General features: G+C 45.9%; 1 protein-coding gene across 2 annotated transcripts in view; it reads left to right on the forward strand.

Moving 5' to 3' along the window:
• Nucleotides 1-1,774: 1,774 nt before the first annotated feature.
• tmem104 (transmembrane protein 104) overlaps nucleotides 1,775-20,812 on the forward strand; it is a 328,293-nt gene continuing 309,255 nt past the window's right edge. The window contains exons 1-2 of one of the 2 annotated variants that reach the window (XM_068004443.1): nucleotides 1,775-1,867; nucleotides 12,444-12,532. In XM_068004443.1, coding sequence (XP_067860544.1) covers nucleotides 12,488-12,532 — 45 coding nt within the window. In that variant the 5' untranslated portion in view covers nucleotides 1,775-1,867; nucleotides 12,444-12,487. Of the gene's footprint in view, nucleotides 1,868-2,698; nucleotides 2,786-12,443; nucleotides 12,533-20,812 lie in introns of those variants that run through there. The other variant, XM_068004444.1, reaches the window with a different exon arrangement.

Below are 20,812 nucleotides of genomic sequence, written 5' to 3' on the forward strand. Positions count from 1 at the left end.
TGGGGATGTTCGCTGACGATTGCACAGTGTTCAGTTCCATTCGCAACCCCTCACATAATGAAGGAGTCCGTGCTCGCATGCAACAAGACCTGGACAACATCCAGTGGCAAGTAACATTCGCGCCAGACAATGACATCTCTAACAAGAGAGAGTCTAACCACCTCCCCTTGACATTCAACAGCATTACCATCGCCGAATCCCCCACCATCAACATCTTGGGGGTCACCATTGACCAGAAACTTAACTGGACCAGCCACATAAATACTGTGGCTACAAGAGCAGGTCAGAGGCTGGGTATTCTGCGGCGAGTGACTCACCTCCTGACTCCCCAAAGCCTTTCCACCATCGACAAGGCACAAAGTCAGGAGTGTGATGGAATACTCTCCACTTGCCTGGATGAGTGCAGCTCCAACAACACTCAAGAAGCTCGACACCATCCAGGACAAAGCAGCCCGCTTGATTGGCACCCCATCCACCACCCTGAACATTCACTCCCTTCACCACCGGCACACCGTGGCAGCAGTGTGTACCGTCCACAGGATGCACTGCAGCAACTTGCCAAGGCTTCTTCGACAGCACCTCCCAAATCCGCGCCCTCTACCACCTAGAAGGACAAGGGCAGCAGACACATGGGAACAACACCACCTGCACGTTCCCCTCCAAGTCACACACCATCCCGACTTGGAAATATATTGCCGTTCCTTCATCGTCGCTGGGTCAAAATCCTGGAACTCCCTCCCTGTGGGAGAACCTTCACCACATGGACTGCAGCAGTTCAAGGAGGCAGCTCACCACCACCTTCTCAACAGCAGTTAGGGATGGGCAATAAATGCTGGCCACGCCAGCGACGCCCACATCCCATGAACGAATTTTAAAAAATGGTATGTTGGCCTTTGCTGCAAGGGGGTTGGAGTATAAGTGAAAGGAGGTCTTGCTACAATTGTACAGGGCTTTGGTGAGACCTCACCTTGAGTACTGTGTACAGTTTTGGTCTCCTTACCAATGGAAGGATATACTTGCCTTAGAGGTGGTGCAACGAAGGTTTGCCCAGATTGATTCTTGGGATGAGAGGGTTGTCCTATGAGGAGAACTTGTGTAGAATGGGCCCGTTGTCTATGGAGTTTAGAATAATGAGAGGTGATCTCATTGAAACATATAAAATTCTTAAGAAGGCTTGACAGGGTAGATGCAAAGAGACTGATTCCGTGGCTGGAGAGTTTAGAACTCGGAGGCATAGTCTCAGGATAAGGGGTCGGCCATTTAGAACTGAGATGAGGAGGAATTTCCTCACCCAAAGGGTCCTAAATATTTGCAATTCTCTTCCCCAGAGGGCTGTGGATGCTCAGTCGTTGAGTATATTCAAGGCTGAGATCAATAGATTTTTGGACTCGAGGGGAATCAAGGGATATGGAGATCGGGCGGGAAAGTGGAGTTGAGGTCGAAGATCAGCCATGATCTGATTGAATGGCGGAGCAGGCTCGAGGGGCCGAATGGCCTACTCCTGCTCCTATTTCTTATGTTTTTATACGTACATCTATTTTTTGTATACATAGCTTAATATTTAGGTCTATCTTTATATTTTAGTGGTGTTTGCTATCCATAGGACTATTACTATCACTATATTACAGTTGGTGATCTCTACCGTATCCGAATGGAAATCTCGAGCTCAACGTTCCAGATTTTGAAAACTCGTCCCACCTGACGCATGTCACGTGGCTGGGACGTCCTGCGGTGACGTCACCATCCGCGAGTGAGCGCGCACTCGGCACGCGCATCTCCGGACAGTCGCGCGCTCGCGTTTAAAATCCTGGGTCCCGTGACCGGCAGCAGCGCGAGCGGCAACGTCAGCGATCAACAACCGGCCCAGGTGAGAGAGAGAGAGAGAGAGAGGGGTAAACGGGCCGGGACACCGGGGGGGACTGGGGACTGGGCTGGTGTACCCGGGACACCGGGGGACACTGGGCTGGTGTACCCGGGACACCGGGGGGGGGGGGACTGGGCTGGTGTACCCGGGACACCGGGGGGGGGGGGGGGACTGGGCTGGTGTACCCGGGACACCGGGGGACACTGGGCTGGTGTACCCGGGACACCGGGGGGGACTGGGCTGGTGTACCCGGGACACCGGGGGGGACTGGGCTGGTGTACCCGGGACACCGGGGGGGACTGGGCTGGTGTACCCGGGACACCGGGGGGGACTGGGCTGGTGTACCCGGGACACCGGGGGGGGACTGGGCTGGTGTACCCGGGAATGGGATTATTGGGGGGGCTGAGGAATGGCATATTCTCCTCCCAGCTTTCTGTAATTTACCTCCCCTCTCCCCTTGTCCCAGCTCACCTTGTGCACCAGACCCACCTCTTGCTCTCTCGACCCTATTCCTTCTAAACTGCTGACAACCCAACTTCCCTTCCTGATTCCTTCTTCTCCTTTGCTGTCACCCTCTCTCTGAAATATGCTGTCATTGCCCCCCCCCCCCCCCCTGAAATATGCTGTCATTGCCCCCCCCCCCCCCCTGAAATATGCTGTCATTGCCCCCCCCCCCCCTGAAATATGCTGTCATTGCCCCCCCCATCTCAAATAAGTCAGGCTTTGGATGGATGGATGGATGGACAGAATACTATTCAAGGCACCATGGAGGAGCGGTTGGAGTTGGGTTGGGTTGGGGTGGGGGGAAGGTATAGCAGATTTAAAAGGTTGTAGTTATACGGGATTTAATTAGGGGAATTGAGGGTATCCCCTGCAGTCACAATTGAGAGGCTACACACTCTCCTGACTATGTGGTGCCAGGTAAGGGATATCTCATAGCTGCTAGAATGGGAGAGGTAAGAAAGAAGCAGTTGTCGTTGTCCATGATTGTCCCATCAACATCAGAGAACAGGGAGGAAGGTGGTCCAGCTGAGGGTATATCAGGAGCTAATTTAAAAAGCAGGACCCTGAGGGTGGTAATCTCAGGATTACTACCTGAGCGAAGTGTCCCTATTCCAATTAGCAAACAGATTGGGAAAGTGAGCTCTTGGCTGAAGACTGGTGTGGGAGGGAGGGGTTCCATTTCATAGGACACTGGGACGGGAAGGAGCTGTACCACTGGACAGGCTGCACCTGAACGGGGCTGGGGGGAGTCCTATACACACATTCACCTAGCACAAGGAATAAAACAAGCTAATCAGAAGCACAGATTCAGCTTATAGGGTATGACTTAGTAGCTATTGCTAAGTCTTGGTTGCAAGCTGGGCATGATTGGGAGCTAAATATTCTAGGCTATAGGATCTTTAGAAAGGAAGGGATATTAGAAAATGTGGAGAAGAAGCAATATTGATGGACAAAATTGCAGTGTTAGAAAGTGGGTATACTATGGGTGATGGTGAGCAACAGCAAAAGATTGAAACTTAGGTTTTAAGACAACTCCCAGCTAACAGTAATAACGTAGTAGTAGTAGTGGTAGTAGTAGTAGTAGTGGGGTGGGGTTGTAAAAATGTGGAGATCAGATAAGCATGTAGGAGAAAGAATGTGGTTATAATGGGAGATTTTATTTTTCACATTGACTGGGAGAAGTAGAATCGCTCAAGTAGTAAAGACAAATTTCTAGAATGTGAACAGGACAGTTTTTTAGAACAATATGTTTTAGAACTGACAAGGAAAAGGCTATGCTGGATTTAGTGATGAGTAATGGACCAGAATTAGTTAATAATCTGACTGTAAGGGAACATATTGTGAATAGTGACCATAATATGATTAATTTGATTTATTAGGTTTGAGAAGCAGAAGCGAGAGAACCAAGTAAGGTTGACCACACCATCCTCCAATACTCTCCTTTGTTGTCCAGTTGGGTGGGATTGTGCTTGCCTGGTCCCACTCTTGCCTATTAAATCGTAGCCAGAGAATCTCCTGCAATGGCTTCTCTTTCTGCCACTGCACTGTTAATGCTGAAGCCTTTCAAGGATCTATCCTTGGCCCCCTCCTATTTCTCATCTACAAGCGACATCATCCGAAGACATGATGTCAGGTTCCATATGTACACTAACGACACCCAGCTCTACCTCACCACTGATTCTCTCGACCGCTCCCCTGCCTCTGATTTGTCACGCTGCTTGTCTGATATCCAGTCTTGGATGAGCAGAAATTTCCTCCAATTAAACATTGGGAAACCGATGCCATTGTTTTCGGTCCCCGCTACCAATTCTGTTCCCTTGCAACTGATTCCATCTCCCTCCTTGGCAACTGTTTGAGGCTGAATCAGACTGTCCACAACCTCAGCGTCCTATTTGACTGAGATGAGCTTCTGACCCTATATCCTCTCCATCACAAAGACCAAATTTCAGAAATTCCTCCCCCTCTTTGCCCTTTACACTATTACTATCCCAGTCTATATTTGGATAGTTGAAGCCCCCCCCGCTGCATTATCACTACTCTATAGTTCTTGCACTCTATATCCTTCCCACTAATTGGTTGCCTACAGACCTCTCTCTCACTGATATATTTTCCTCAATATTGCCACCACCCCACTTTCTTTCCTGAATACCTTGTACCCAGGAATATTTAATATCCAATCCGGCCCTTTTGAGCCAGCCAGGTCTCCGTTATCACCACTGTATCATATTCCCATGTGGCTATTTGTGCCTGCAGTTCATCAACCTCATTTACCTCGCTTTGTGCGTTTACACACATGCACTGTAAACCAGTCTTAGACCTTCTTGCATTCGCTGTCTGATCGCACCTAATACTGTACCTGGTGCCCATCCCCCTGCCAAATTAGTTTAATTCTCCAACAGCACCATTGAACCTCCCTGTGAGGACATCGGTCCCATTTCTACACAGATGAGCGAGCAGAGTAGAAAGACTGAACAATCAGACAAACAAAAGTATTCCAAAAGAAATGTTCTTGAATAACTCGAGCAGGCGTGTATGGAAGATGTCCACTGGCTGTCCCAGTTGGGCCTGACTAAGACCAAGAAATGGGAGACAAAAGGCAGGGCACAAAATTGATGTGCAAGCAAGGAGGGAAAAATGATTCGCAGGCCCGAGACATGGCCTCTGGAAAGAAATATTTAGTAATTGGAACACTGAGCGGCAATATATGCGTGACTCACATGACTTTAGGGTAATTTTTTTTTAAGGATTTACTTTGTTTTATGAATATTGATGCTGAAAAAAGCTGCAAGATAAGAAATAAAAAGAATAGCATTGCGGTGATGTGATTGATTGGAATGGGAACTTTGAAGCGGTTGCTGCTGAGATTGATCTTGATTTATCTTTCAGCAGATCAGTGTAGTTAAGTTGCTTGCAGAGCTGAGAAGTGTCACTTTGTTTCTCTGCTACAGATATATTTAATCTGCTTCTTCCCAGTTTTGTGCATTACAACCCATAGTGCCTCTGGTGTTTTTATGAATTATTTAAACGGGACAATATTACAACTTCTTACAATTTCTTATTTGAATACTAGTCTGCTCTGTTGACCAAATGCTCTCTTCGCTATTTTTGCTTGAAGCAGGAGTCTATTGCTTGGGGATAGTAAGAATGAAAAGGAACTTGGCCCTGGGTATTTATTCACTTTTGGGGTAGGAATAGTTTCAATTGAAGCCAAAATGTTTTTTTTGGGAGATCTTATGAATATTCCAGAACGCAATAACTATTCACATGGTCTCACGAACTGAACTCTTTCTATTACGTTGCATCTGATACAGGAATAGCTTCCATAGAACCGTAGGAATTTCTAGTGGAATGGAGCCTGGTATCAATCCAAAACGAATCGCACTGCCTACTCTCCCCATAACCCTACATCAATCCCAAGCGAGCCCTCCCCACCCCGAGGTGGGCCCGCCACGTTGTCTATGTCTGCTAATTATACAAGTTTCTTTGGATAGATGTAACGGTCTCTTTGTCAATCACTCCCTATGGTGAAACATTCTACACTCCAAGAACCCTCTGTAAAGAAATTTCTCCACACTTAGTGACAATTGTAAATTGATGATCCTTCATCACTGACTCCCCAGTCAACCCCTATTCATTCTATCAAAACCCTTTATAATTTTTAAAACCTCTTCAATCTCCCCTTATGCTTCTCTCCTCCAGTGGAAATAGTCCCAGTATCATGAGTCGCTCATCACTGGTCAATCTGCACTTTATGGCTTTAATGTCCTTTCTGTAATAGGACACCCAAAACTGCACACAGTTCTCTAATTGTGGCCTACTTTAGTTTTGTACACTATGCCACTATTTATAAAACTCAAAATTCTATTGGCCTTTTTTTATGGCATTTTCTACTTGCAGTTGCACTTTCAGGGAATTATGTATTTGAATGCCAAGGTATGTCTCTTCACCCACATGCTTAAGCTTTTCCATTCAGTGTAAATTCTTGTTCTTTGTTTTCATTCTCCAAAAATGTATTTCCTCACATTTCTCCATGATAGATTGCACCTACCACCTGTCTGTCTTCCTGAAATATTTAAGTTTGCTGAACCTCCTTTTTTGTGTTGTCAGATGATTTTAAGACTGTGTTCTGTTGCACCCAAATGATCAGTTTTCCCCAATTGTCCCCTTTCTTCAGAAAATGTAATTTGTGTTAGGGGTTTGCTTCCACAGCTGCTAGCAGCCACTTTGTATCTTTCCTGAGGGCCAGGCGTGCAGATGGTCAGCACAGTCACACGGAGGATTCTTTTTTCTCCTCACTAGCCTGAGGTTGCTGCAGCCAGTTGTAGGACCTTGACTTCTAACCTGACATTATAGAATGAATAGGATAAAATAAGTAAGTGGACAGAACAATGGCAGATGGAATTTACTGCATATAAGTGTAAAGTACTGCAGATAGGAAGAAAAAGTGGGCGACTCACACACTCCATGAATGGTGTTGAAATAGATAAATATGAAGTTGAGGAACCTGGGAAGGGTAATGAACATGTGTCTCAAGTGTGTTGAACCAATGCAGAACAGCACTCAACAAAGCCAATGGAATGTTGACTGCAGTCCTGCCACATCCAGTCATGAACGGTGGTGGACAATTAAACAGCTAATGGGAGGAGGAGGCTTTGTGAACATCCCCATCCTCAGTGATGGCAGAGCCCAGCACGTGAGTGCAAAAGCTTCAGCCTTTTTGCAATCATTTTCAGCCAGATGTGCCGAGTGGATGATCCATCTCGGCCTCCTCCCGATATCCCCACCATCACAGAAGCCAGTCTTCAGCCAATTTGATTCACTCCACGTGATATCAAGAAACGGCTGAGTGCACTGGATACAGCAAAGGCTATGGGCCCTGACAACATCCCAGCTGTAGTGCTGAAGACTTGTGCTCCAGAACTAGCTGCGCCTCTAGCCAAGCTGTTCCAGTACAGCTACAACACTGGCATCTACCCGACAATGTGGAAAATTGCCCAGGTATGTTCCGTCCACAAAAAGCAGGACAAATCCAATCCGGCCAGTTACCGCCCCATCAGCAAAGTGATGGAAGGTGTCGTCGACAGTGCTATCAAGCGGCACTTACTCACCAATAACCTGCTCACCGATGCTCAGTTTGGGTTCCGCCAGGACCACTCAGCTCCAGACCTCATTACAGCCTTGGTCCAAACGTGGACAAAAGAGCTGAATTTCAGAGATGAGATGCGGTGAGAGTGACTGCCCTTGACATCAAGGCAACATTTGGCATCAAGGAGCCCGAGTAAAATTGAAGTCAGTGGGGATCGGGGAAAACACTTCAGTGGCTGGAGTCAGACCTAGCACAAAGGAAGATATTAGTGGTTGTTGGAGGCCAATCATCTCAGCCTCAGGACATCGCTGCAGGAGTTCCTCAGGGCAGTGTCCTAGGCCCAACCATCTTCAGCTGCTTCACTAATGACCTTCCCTCTATCATAATGTGGGATGTTTGCTGATGATTGCAGTGTTCAGTTCCATTTGCAACCCCTCAGATAATGAAGCAGTCTGTGCCCGCATACAGCAAGACCTGGACAACATCCAGGCTTGGGTTGATAAGTGGCAAGTCACATTCGTACCAGGCAATGACCATCTCTAATCAGAGAGTCTAAACACCTCCCCTTGACATTCAACAGCATTACCATCACCGAATCCTCCACCATCAACATCCTGGGGGGTCACCATTAACCAGAAACTTAACTGGTCCAGCCACCCACATACTGTGGCTATAGGAGCAGGTCAGAGGCTGGGTATTCTGTGGCGAGTGACTCCCTTCCTGACTCCCCAAAGCCTTTCCACCATCTACAAGGCACAAGTTAGGAATGATGGAATACTCTCCTTGACTGGATGAGTGCAGCTCCAACAACACTCAAGAAGCTCGACACCATCTAGGACAAAGCAGTCCGTTTGATTGGCACCCCATCCACCACCTTAAACATTCACTCCCTCCACCACCGGCGCACCATGGCTACAGTGTGTACCATCTACAAGATGCACTGCAGCAACTTGCCAAGGCTTCTTCGACAGCACCTCCCAAACCCGCAACCTCTACCACCTAGAAGGACAAGGACAAGGGCAGCAGGCGCATGGTCACACCTGCACGTTCCCCTCCAAGTCACACACCATCCTGACTTGGAACTATATCGCTGTTCCTTCATCGTCGCTGGGTCAAAATCCTGGAACTCCCTACCTAACAGCACTATGGATGTACGTTCACCACACAGACTGCAGCGGTTCAAGAAGGCCGCTCACCACCACCTTCTGGAGGGCAATTGGGGATGGGCAACAAATGCTGGCCTTGCCAGTGACGCCCACATCCCATGAATGAATTTAAAAAAAAACCAAAACAGTAGAGTACAAGTTGAATGACATCTTGGTCAAACTGTGCAGTGTGGTCAAACTGTATCTTGAGTACTCTGTCCAGTTCTGAGTCATGGAGAAACAAAGATGACATTGGGCTGTTGCTGGCAGTGCTGTTAAGTCATGAGGCTGATCCCTTGTATCAGAGGATTGAGTTGTGTGGAAGGACTTGGGCTTTTAAGCTTGGGAAGCAGGTGAGAGGTGATTTTTGGAGGTAGATAAAGTAGGTAAGGGAATGGAAAAGGTAAATCTGAAAAATTACTTTAAATTGTGAGAGTAAGACAAGTGAACTAGTTTAAAAAAGGGTAAATTTAAGAGTGATATCAGGAAGTTCTCCACACAGTGTTGAACATATGGCATGGACTTCCAGACTCATGGAGGTGGAAACCCTAGAATGATTTAAGAAACAATTCAATGTTGAAATGGCTGGGAACCTGTCGGGTCCCACTGGATGGGTGATTTAAGATGGGCCGAATGGCTTTTCTAATCAGTAATTTTTTTGTAACAGTGCGAATACGTTCCCATCGCTCTGAACCACGCCCACCACCACGCTACCCAATATCCCACCTAACTCAGTTGTTAATTCCTTTATGGTTGGGGAAACTGCAATTTTTTGCCCATTGTTAGGCCTTCAAGGAGGAGTTGGTTTGGGTAAAAAGCAGACATATTCCCATGAGGGGGAAAGGAAGGGCATCCAGAGCTGGAGCACCCTGGATAATTAAAAATAGAGATTAAAATGAAATAGAAAAAGGAGATTTATGATATGTAAGATTCATAAGAGTACCAAGCTGAATACAGTAAGTATAGAGGAGATCTAAAAATGACAGTAAGAGGGGAAAAGACAGCGTCTGAGAATAGATTAGTGGCTAACATAAAAGGGAACCCAAAAGTCATTTATAAACATATAAATAGTAAAAAGGGAGTTAAAGGAAGCGTGGGACCGATTCGGGACAAAAAAGATCATCTTGTGGAGGCAGAGGGGATGGCTGAGGTAATAAATGAAAACGTCACATTGGTCTTCACCGGAGAAGAGAATGTTGCCATTGTAGTAGTAAAAGAGGATTAAAAATATATGATGAGATACTTAAGATTGGCAGTACTCCAAGTAAGAAAAAATCACCTGGTCCAGATGGGGTACATCCTAGATTACTGAGGATGTGGAGATGCCGGTGATGGACTGGGGTTGACAATTGTAAACAATTTTACAACACCAAGTTATAGTCCAGCAATTTTATTTTAAATTCACAAGCTTTCGGAGGCTACCTCCTCCTTCACATCGTTCACCTGACGAAGGAGGTCGCCTCCGAAAGCTTGTGAATTTAAAATAAAATTGCTGGACTATAACTTGGTGTTGTAAAATTGTTTACAATAGATTACTGAGGGAAGTAAGGGTGGAAATTGCAGAGGCTCCAGCCACAATCTTCCAATCTCCCTTAGATATGGGAGTGGTGCCAGAGGACTGAAGGATTGCAAATGTTACACCCCTGTTCAAAAAAGGGGAGAGTGATAAACCCAACAATGACAGGCCAGTCAGCCTAATGTTGGTGATGGGGAAACTCTTTTTAGAGACAATAATCCGGGACAAAATAAATTGGCACTTTGAAAAGTATGGGCTAATAAATAAAAGCACAGATTTGTTAAAGGAAAATCATGTTTGACTAACTTGATTGAGTTCTTTGATGAAGTAACGGAGAGGGTTGATGTGTATATGGACTTTGAAAAGGTATTTGATAAAGTACCACATAATAGTCTCGTTAACAAAATTGAAGTCCATGGGATTAAAGGGACATTGGCTAAGGGTCAGAAAGCAGAGAGTAGTGGTGAATGGTTTTTTTCAGACTGAAGGGTATTCCCAGGGGTCTGTATGAGGACCACTGCTCTTTTTGATATATATTAATGACCTAGACTTGGGTATAGAGGGTATAATTTCAAAATTTGCAGATGACACAAAACTCAGAAATATAGTAAATAATGTGGAGGATAGTAACAGACTTCAGAAGGACATAGACAGACTGGTGAAATGGGCAGACACGTGGCAGATGAAATTTAACGCAGAGAAGTATGATGTGATACATTTTAGTCGGAAGAACAAGGAGTGGCAATATAAAGGTATAATTTTAAAGGGGGTGCAGGAACAGACACCTGGAGGTGCATGTACACAAATCTTTGAAGGTTGAGGACAAGTTGAGAAGGCTGTTTAAAAAGCATATGGGATCCTAGGCTTTATTAATAGTCATAGAGTACAAAAGCAAGGAAGTTATGCTGAAGCTTTATAAAACACTTGTTTGGCTTCAGCTGGAGTATTGTGTTCAATTCTGGGCAGCACACTTTAGGCAGGATGTCAATGCCTTAGGGCGGGTGCAGAAGAGATTTACTAGAATGGTACCAGGGATGAGGGACTTCAGTTATGTGAAGGAAGAGACTAGAGAAGCTGGGGTTCTCCTTGGAACAGAGAAGGTTAAGGGGAAATTTGATAGAGGTGTTCAAAATGATCGGTTTTGATAGAGTAAATAAGGAAAAACTGTTTCCCGTGTCAGAAGGGGACACCGATTTAAGGTGATTTGCAAAAGAGCCAGAGGCAACATAAGGAAACATTTTTTAGGCAGCGAGTTGTAATGGTCTGGAATGCACTGCCGGAAACTGTGGTGGTAACAGATTCAATAGTAACTCTTGAAAAGGAAATTGGATAAATTCTTGAATGGGAAAAAAATGATAGGGTTATGGCGAAAGAGTAGGGAAGTGGGACTAATTGGATGGCTCTTTCAAAGTGCCTTTCACCGGCAGGATGGGCTGAATGGTCTCCTGTGCTGTACCTGCTATGATAGAGGTTTCCAAGATTTGCAACTTCTGGAGGGTGAAGGGGTGTCTGTATCAGGGCATTTGTAATAATGAAGATAGAATGGGGGATTTTAGTAATGGGAAGGGAAAGGTGAACAGGAAGAGGGGTGGTCAAGGATAGATCCTTAGCAAGTCTCCAGAGGTGATGCTGTGAGGCAGGGGAGAGCAGCCATTGCTTGAATTGCATTGGCTGTCTTCAGGTAGGAAGGAATTGAACTATGCCCGGGCAATGCCCTGTAGTTGGAAGATGGAGCAGTGGTGTTGGAGGATCGAATGGCAATTGAGACAGAAACAACCTAATTTAAAAAGGAATTAAGGTTGTATTTGGAAACACATGACTATATGAAAAGAAGGGGTGATGGGGTTCGGCAGGTGGCAGAAGAAGACCATCAAGCCTGCCTCACCCAGACATGGTCCACCGGTGTGCTCCACTGACCCATCGTCCCCAGTCCACCAGGTTATGTTCTCGCAGAGGTGAAAGAAAAATCTGTGGCCAATTCAGGAGGGACTCTGGGAATTGAGCAAAGCTCTAGGAGACATCTATAGTTGAAGAGGTGGCTCTGGCACAGGCACCGTGGGCTGAATAGACTCCTTCTGTCCTGTAATTTCTAAGATTTCCCTGCTCTGTTTGGCCATTGTCATGGTGCAGCAGATCTCAGGAGCCACCCAGGAGAGTGTGGAAGAAATGTGCAGTGGAAAATTGATCCCAGTTTTCTATTGGGCAGTACTTCGCTTATGAGATTATTGTTAGAGGCTTGTTGATTTTAAGAATGAGCATTTTTTTTTCTGTAAATGTTTATAAAGTTATTGACCTAATTTTTAATTGTAGTACTTTCTTTTAATACAGATTAGTCATTGGGCCATTGCAAGTTGCCACTGTAGGAACTGAAAATGCCGGATGGGATTACAGAAACGGGGGAGTTGTATTCCCCATATGTAAGTATTTACTGCAGAATTACTGGAGGTGGGGCACGGGATTAAATGAGGAAATCCGAAATAAAGGCAGAAAATGTTGGAATGACACAGACCAGTCAGCATCTGGACGAGCCTTGTGTTTGGGTAGGGACTCTATGTCCAATTTGTAAAAGGAATGTCGGTGAGCTCCTTAATGGAACATGGACACAGGGAGGGGTGAGGGTAAAGGTGGTTGGTCAAATATGCTAATTACCTGGACAAAGAGGAACTGCAAATGGGTTTACTGGCCTGGGGACGGAAAGAGGTGACTTGTGCTGTATGATTGTAGCTCCTTGTTTGTTTTTAATTTAAAAAAAAACAAATAATTTTGCAGCACTTTTTTTGAAGGCAAGTAAAGATCAAAATAAAAGCAGAGCTTAATGAAAAATATTGGAAGCTGGAGCCAGAAAAATGGGAAGCGATGTTGGAGATGGGAGAGGAAGATCACTGGTTCAGGCCTGGGGCAGGGGGAGCCTTGGAGGGAGGTTTGGCTTGGTGGGCCACCTTGTTTTTCTGCTCCAGCTTCCAATTTTTTATATTGATAGGTTAGATAAAATTTAAAAGGGTTGCAATGGTACAACAGCTGCTACCCATATTGCACAATGGGAGTTCCTGGATAGTTCAAGCTTCCTGGGCAAGCACACCCTGTAGGAGGTGTCTCCAGCTGCATTCACTCCAATGTAAAGTTACTGAGCTTAAACAGCACATATGGGAGGTGGAGGGGTTTCCGGCACACACATTCCAAGAGGTGGTCAGTCCATAGGCAGAGAGATAGAGGATAAGGCTGGAAGTAGTGACCATCTGTTGAGGTGAGAAGCAGAGTAGGAAGGAAGTGCATGGTCCCCTGAGAGGATTGCCTTGACCAGAATGTCTGTAATCTCTATACACAGTGGCAAAGTCCATCTGCTGAATGTGATTGATCAGCAGGATGCCTGTAATCTCCGCAGCATCTTTGGTAAATAGCATGTGAGCGTGAGAATACACTTACTCCGTTTTGCAGATCTGGTCATGGGCCCCACCCACTATCTCAACGTTGAGGCAAGGTCCTGTTGCAGGGCCCTTTGATGAGTAGCAACATATTAAGGACTCTTAACGTGAGACTCCACATCTTGGAACTTTGGGGCTAATATGCAATTTTCCAGAGCTTGATGCAGGTTTCCAGCCCCTCAATGTGCTCGTTAAAAACATAGAAAATAGGAGCAAGAGTAGGCCATTCAGCCCTTCGAGCCTGCTCCGCCATTCAATACGATCATGGCTCATCCTCCATCTCAATACCATATTCCCGCGCTCTCCCCATACCCCTTGATGCCCTTTGTGTCTAGAAATCTATCTAACTCCTTCTTAAATATATTCAGTCACTCTGCCTCCACAGCCTTCTGCGGTAGAGAATTCCACAGGTTCACCACTCTCTGAGTGAAGAAATTTCTCCTCCATCTCAGTCCTAAATGTTCTACCCCGTATCCTGAGACTGTGACCCCTCGTTCTGGACCCCCCAGCCAGGGGAAACATCTTCCCTGCATCCAGTCTGTCTAGCCCTGTCAGAATTTTATGTTTCAATGAGATCCCCTCTCATTCTTCTAAACTCGAGTGAATATAGGTCAAGTAGACCCAATCTTTCCTCATACGACTGTCCTGCCATCCCAGGAATCAGTCTGGTGAACCGTCGCTGCACTCCCTCTATGGCAAGTATATCCTTTCTTAGGTAAGGAGACCAAAACTGCACACAATACTCCAGGTGTGGTCTCACCCAGGCCCTGTATAACTGCAGTAAGACATCCTTGCTCCTGTACTCCAATCCTCTTGCAATGAAGGCCAACATACCAATTGCCTTCCTAACTGCTTGCTGCACCTGCATGTTTGCTTTCAGTGACTGGTGTACAAGGACACCCAGGTCCCTTTGTACATCAACATTTCCCAATCTATCACCATTTAAATAATACTTTGCCTTTCTGTTTTTCCTTCCGAAGTGGACAACTTCACATTTATCCACATTATACTGCACCTGCCATGTATTTGCCCACTCACTCAACTTGTCTGAACGCCTTGAAGCCTCTTTGCATCCTCCTCACAACTCAATCCCATCTAGTTTTGTGTCGTCAGCAAACTTGGAAATATTACATTTGGTTCCCTCATCCAAATCATTGATATATATTGTGAATAGTTGGGATCCAAGCACTGATCCCTGCGGTACCTCACCAGTCACTGCCTGCCACCCCGAAAAAGATCCATTTATTCCTACTCTCTGTTTCCTGTCTGTTAACCAATTTTCAATCCATTACCGCCAATCCCATGTGCTCTAATTTTGCCCACTAACCTCTTATGTGGGACTTTATCAAAGGCCTTCTGAAAATTCAAATAAACCACATCCACTGGTTCTTCCTTATTTATTCTACCAGTTACATCCTCAAAAAACTCCAGTAGGTTTGTCAAACATGATTTCCCTTTCATAAATCCATGTTGACTTTGTCTAATCCCGTTGATATTTTCTAAGTGTCCTGTTATCACATCCTTATAATAGACTCTAGCATTTTCCCTACTACTGATGTTAGGTTAACCGGTCTGTAGTTCCCTGTTTTCTCTCTACTTTTTTAAATAGTGGGGTTACATTTGCCACCCTCCATCTGTAGGAACCGTTCCATAATCTATAGAATTTCGTTGTGGGAATGCTGTCACATTATGCTTCTGTGGTGCAAAAGAATTACTCAATTCCTGGGCCCTCCTTCCTCTAGGGCATTAACCAACAGGTTGTTGTGCATTTTCAGCCTGTCTGTTATCTTGTATATGATCTGTAACTCCCGGCTGGGAGTTTTACCCCTTCTGCTCCTTGATTCTGACGTGACCACTTTCCCCCACTCCTACCTCTGTATGAAGCCTACACATCTACAATGGCTTATCCTTTTCCTCCATCTCTTCTCTGCATTTCCCCCCCCACCCCCAAAAAAAACATGGTTCTTCTCCAGGTGAGAGTGGCCTTTTTATTCCTTTTCGGTGTACTATCCCTTGGGATCAACAACATCTATAGGCACGGGGTCAACTCCCATTTGTATGCTGATGACACCCACCCATTATTTATTAGTCAACAGGTTGTGGATGAGTCACAACTTTCTCCAGCTTAACATCAGCAAGACCAAAGCCAACTCTTGCAGCTTAAAATTCTCTGTTTACAAATCTGTCTTTGCAGTCTTGTCCCAGCCTCCTCCACATGCCAGTGCACACCCTTTGCTTAACTGACTGTGGCCTCGTTTGCATCTCCTATCTTCCTCTGCTCCACCAGTCTTGGCCCCACACTCTGATTTCGAATTAAACCAAAAGCCTCTAGAATCAAAGGTAGCTCATGGGATTTGTTTTATTATCAAGCACTCTGTTTCCTATTTTTTAATATCAGACTTTGGTGAAAACAATTTTGTGGAGTCCTATAAAAGTCAGTGCTTGGACCCCTCCCTGATTTACATACATGACCTAAATCCTTTAAAGCAAATGTAAGCTCATCAAATTGACTGATTTAGAAGATAGAGTAGTCGAGAAAAATGACGCAGCTAGAGATTTGCAGAAGGAGTTGGGCTGGTTATATATTTGGTTAGATGAATGGCAAATGTAAAGTTCTGCATTTGTCAACTTCAATGTGTCATAACAATTCAGAGCTGATAAAAAGCCAGGTCAATAGAATGCAAGCCATCAAAGTTATGCTGAAGCAGATGTTCCCAATGAACGGATTAGAAATCAGAGTGTAGGGCCAAGACCGGTGAAGCAGAGGAAGATAGGAGATGCAAACGAGGCCACAGTCAGTTAAGCCAAGGGTGTGCACTGGCATGTGGAGCAGGCTGGGACAAGATTGCAAAGAGAGATTTGTAAACAGAGAATTTTGAGCTGCACGGGATCAGCGATAAAAGGAGGGGGGAGGGAGAGCCGCAAGATCGGTGATAAAAGGAAGAGCGAGAGAAGAGGGTGGAGCACAGGTTAAGGAAGTAAAGAGAGAGCGGAGCGTGGGATCAGCGATAAAAGGAGGGGGGAGAGGTAGGGGAAGTGTCGCAGCTGGAGGAGCTTGAGCAGCAGTTGGCGTTACTGCAGTGTATCAGTGAGGCTGAGAGCTACATGGATAGCACGTTTCAGGAGGTGGTCACCCCACCGCTTGAGTGTGCAGGCAGAGAGGGAATGGGTGACTGCCAAATGGACAAGGAGGACTAGGCAAGTAGTGCAGGAGTTCCCTGAGGGCATCTCACTCTCTAACTAGTATTCAGTTCTGATTACTGGTGAGGGAGAGGGTTCCTCTGGGGAGCCTGAGCCAAGACCATATACCATGGGTGGCTCAGCTGTGGTGGTGGGGGGGACGGACGGACGGACGAAGAGAAAGGTCAGGCGAGCAATACTGATGGGGGATTCTATAGTTAGGGGAACGGACAGGTGTTTCTGCGGCCACAGATGTGATTCCAGGATGATATGTTGCCTACCTGGTGCTAGGGTCAAGGATGTCACTGAGCGGCTGCAAAACATTCTGGAGGGGGTGGGTGAACAGCCAGAGGTCGTGATCAATATCAATGATATAGGTAGAAAGAGGGATGAGATCCTGCAGGCAGATTTTAAGGAGTTAGAAGAGATTAAGTAGGACCTCAAAGGTAGTAATCTTCAGATTATTCCTGGTGCCACGTGCTTGCGGGTATAGAAGTAGGAGGATAGAATAGATGAATGCGTGGCTGGAGAGATGGTGCAGGAGGGAGTGCTTTAGATTCTTGGGGCATTGGGACCAGATCTGGGGGAGGTGGGACCTGTACAGGCTGGATGGGTTGCACCTCAATGGAGCTGGGACCAATGTTCATTGGGGGAAGGTTCGCTCGTGCTGTGGTGGGTGGGGGGGGGGGGGGGGGGGTTTAAACTATTCTTTGGCAAGGGGATGGGCACCAGGATGTAGCATTGGAAAGGAGAAACAAGGATCGGAAGAGAAAGATAGCACTAGAATAAAAAAAATACAAGAAAGTCTAAGACTTGTTTACAGTGCATGTGTATAAACGCAAAAAGCGTGGTAAATAAGGTTGGTGAGCTGCAGGTGCAAATAGCTACGTGGGAATATGATGTTGTGGTGATAAGAGACCAGGCTCAGAAAAGGACAGGATTGGATACTAAATATTCCTGGATACAAGGTGTTCAAGAAAGATAGGGAAGGAAAGAAAGGACAGGGGGTGGCATATTGATTGATTAAGGAGAATATTGCAGTGCTGGAGAGAGAGGATGTCCTGGAGGGGTCAAGGACAGAACCTATTTGGTTAGAGTTAAGAAACAAGAGGTGCCATTACACTACTGCTGCATTCTATAGGCCACCAACTAGTGGGAAGGACTCCGGCATCTCCACATAGTGGGAAGGAGATAGAGGAGCAAATTTGCAGGGAAATTTAGAGGTTTGGGCTCATAAATGGCAAGTAACATTTGCGCCAGATAAGTGCCAGACAATGACCATCTCCAACAAAAGAGAGTCTAACCACCTCCCCTTGACATTCAACGGTATTACCATCACCGAATCCCCCACCATCAACATCCTGGGGGTCACCATTGACCAGAAACTTAACTGGACCAGCCATATAAATACTGTGGCTACGAGAGCAGGTCAGAGGCTGGGTATTCTGCGGCGAGTGACTCATCTCCTGACTCCCCAAAGCCTTTCCACCGTCTACAAGGCACAAGTCAGGAGTGTGATGGAATACTCTCCACTTGCTTGGATGAGTGCAGCTCCAACAACACTCAAGAAGCTCGACACATCCAAGGTAAAGCAGCCCGCTTGATTGGCACCCCATGCACCATCCTAAACATTCACTCCCTTCACCACCGGCGCACTGTGGCTGCAGTGTGTACCATCTACAGGACGCACTGCAGCAACTCGCCAAGGCTTCTTTGACAGCACCTCCCAAACCCGCGACCTCTACCACCGAGAAGGACAAGAGCAGCAACCACCTGCACGTTCCCCTCCAAGTCACACACCATCCCGACTTGGAAATATATCGCCGTTCCTTTATCGTCGCTGGGTCAAAATCCTGGAGCTCCCTTCCTAACAGCACTGTGGCAGAACCTTCACCACACGGACTGCAGCGGTTCAAGGCGGCGGCTCACCACCACCTTCTCGAGGGCAATTAGGGATGGGCAATAAATGCCGGCCTCACCAGCGACGCCTACATTCCATGAATGAATTTAAAAAAAAGCCATAGATTAGTGATAAAGGGGGACCTTAACTATTGTAATATAGACTGGGATAGTAATATAAAGAGTAAAGAGGGGGAGGAATTTTTTTTTAAAAGTGTGTTCCAGAGAACTTTCTTGACAAGTATGTTTCCGGCCCAACGAGGAGGGAGGAATTGATGGACATAGTTTTGGGGAATGAGGCGGGCCAAGTGGAGCAAGTGCCAGTGGGGGAACATTTAGGGAACAGCAGTCATAGTATCATAAGGTTTCGAATAGCTATGGAAAAGGATGTGGACCATTTTAAAGTAAAAATACTCAATTGGAGGAGGGTCAATTTCAGTGGGATGCGAACAGATCTGGCCCGGGTAAATTGGAATCAAAGATTGGCAGGCAAAACTGTAATTGAACAATGGGTGGCCTTTAAAGAGGAGATGGTTCAGGTACAGTCTAGGTACATTCCCAAGAGGAAGAAAGGTAGGATAATTAAAGCCAGAACTCCCTGGATGACAAGAGAAGAGAGTAAGATGAAGCAGAAAAAAGGGGCATATGACAGATGTCAGGTTTATAACACAGGTGAGAACTTTGCATCTGTCTTTACCAAGGAAGAAGATGCTGCTAGAGTCTTAGTAAAGGAAGATACTGGATGGGCTAAAACTTGATAGAGGAGGTACTGGAAAGGCTGGCTGTGCTTAAAGGTCTGGATGGGATGCATCCTAGGTTGCTGAGGGAAGCAAGGGTGGAAATTGTGGAGGTACTGGCCACAATCTTCGATACATGGGTGGTGTCAGAGAGCTGGAGAATTGCGGATGCTATACCCTTGTTCAAAAAAGGGTGTAAGGGTAAACCCAGCAACGATAGGCCAGTCAGTTTAACCCCAGTGGTGGGGAAACCTTCAGAAACGATAATCTGGGACAGAATTGGCAGTCACTTGGACAAGTGTGGATTGATTAGGGAAAGCCAGCACGGATTTGTTAACGGCAAATTGTTTTAACTAACTTGATAGTTTTTTGATGAGTTAACAGAGGGTAGATGAGGGCAATGCATTTGATGTGGTGCAAATGGACTTTCAAAAGGCGTTTGATAAAGTACCGCATAATAAGCTTGTCATCAAGATTGAAGCCCATGGAATAAAAGGGGCAGTAGCAGCACGGAGACAGAATTGGCTAAGTAACAGGAAGCAGAGAGTAGTGGTGAATGGTTGTTTTTCGGACTGGAGGGAGGTGTACAGTGGCGTTCTTTGGGGGTTGGTACTAGGACCACTGCTTTTTTTGATATATATTAATGACTTGGACTTGGGTGTACAGGGCACAATTTTAAAACTTGGAAGTAGAGTGAACAGTGAGGAGGAGAATGAGAGGATATTGACAGGCTGGTGGCATGGGAAGACACGTGGTGGATGAAGTTTAATGCAAAGAAATGCAAGTTTACACATTTTGGTAGGACGAATGAGGTGAGGCAATATAAACTAAAGGGTACAATTCTAAAAGGAGTACAGGAACAGAGAGATCTGGGGGTATATGTACATACATAGTTGAAGGTGGCAGGGCAGGTTGAGAAAGTGGTTTAAAAAAGCATATGGGATTCTGGGTTTTGTAAATGGAGGCAGAGTACAAAAGCAAGGAAGTCATGGTGAATCTTTATAAAACACTGGTTCGGCCACAATTAGAGTATTGTGTCCAGTTCTGGGCAGCACACTTTAGGAAAGATGTGAAGGCCTTAGAGAGGGTGCAGAAGAGCTTTACTAGAATGATCCCAGGGATGAGGGACTTCAGTTATGTGGATAGACTGGAGAAGCTGGGGTTGCTCTCCTTGGAACAGAGACGGTTGAGAGGAGATTTGATAGAGGTATTCAAAATCATGAAGGATCTAGACAGAGGAGATAGAGAAACTGTTCCCATTGGCAGAAGGGTCAAGAACCAGAGGACATAGATTTAAGCTGATTGGCAAAAGAACCAAACGAGACATAAGAAAAACCTTTTTTTACACAGTGAGTGGTTAGGATCTGGAATGCACTGCCCGAGGGGGGGGGGTGGTGGAGGCAGATTCAATCCTGGCCTTCAAAAGGGAACTGCATAAGTACTTGAGAGGAAAAAAATT

This window comes from Heptranchias perlo, chromosome 23, assembly GCF_035084215.1.
Source record: "Heptranchias perlo isolate sHepPer1 chromosome 23, sHepPer1.hap1, whole genome shotgun sequence".
In the NCBI taxonomy this organism is placed as follows: domain Eukaryota; kingdom Metazoa; phylum Chordata; class Chondrichthyes; order Hexanchiformes; family Hexanchidae; genus Heptranchias; species Heptranchias perlo.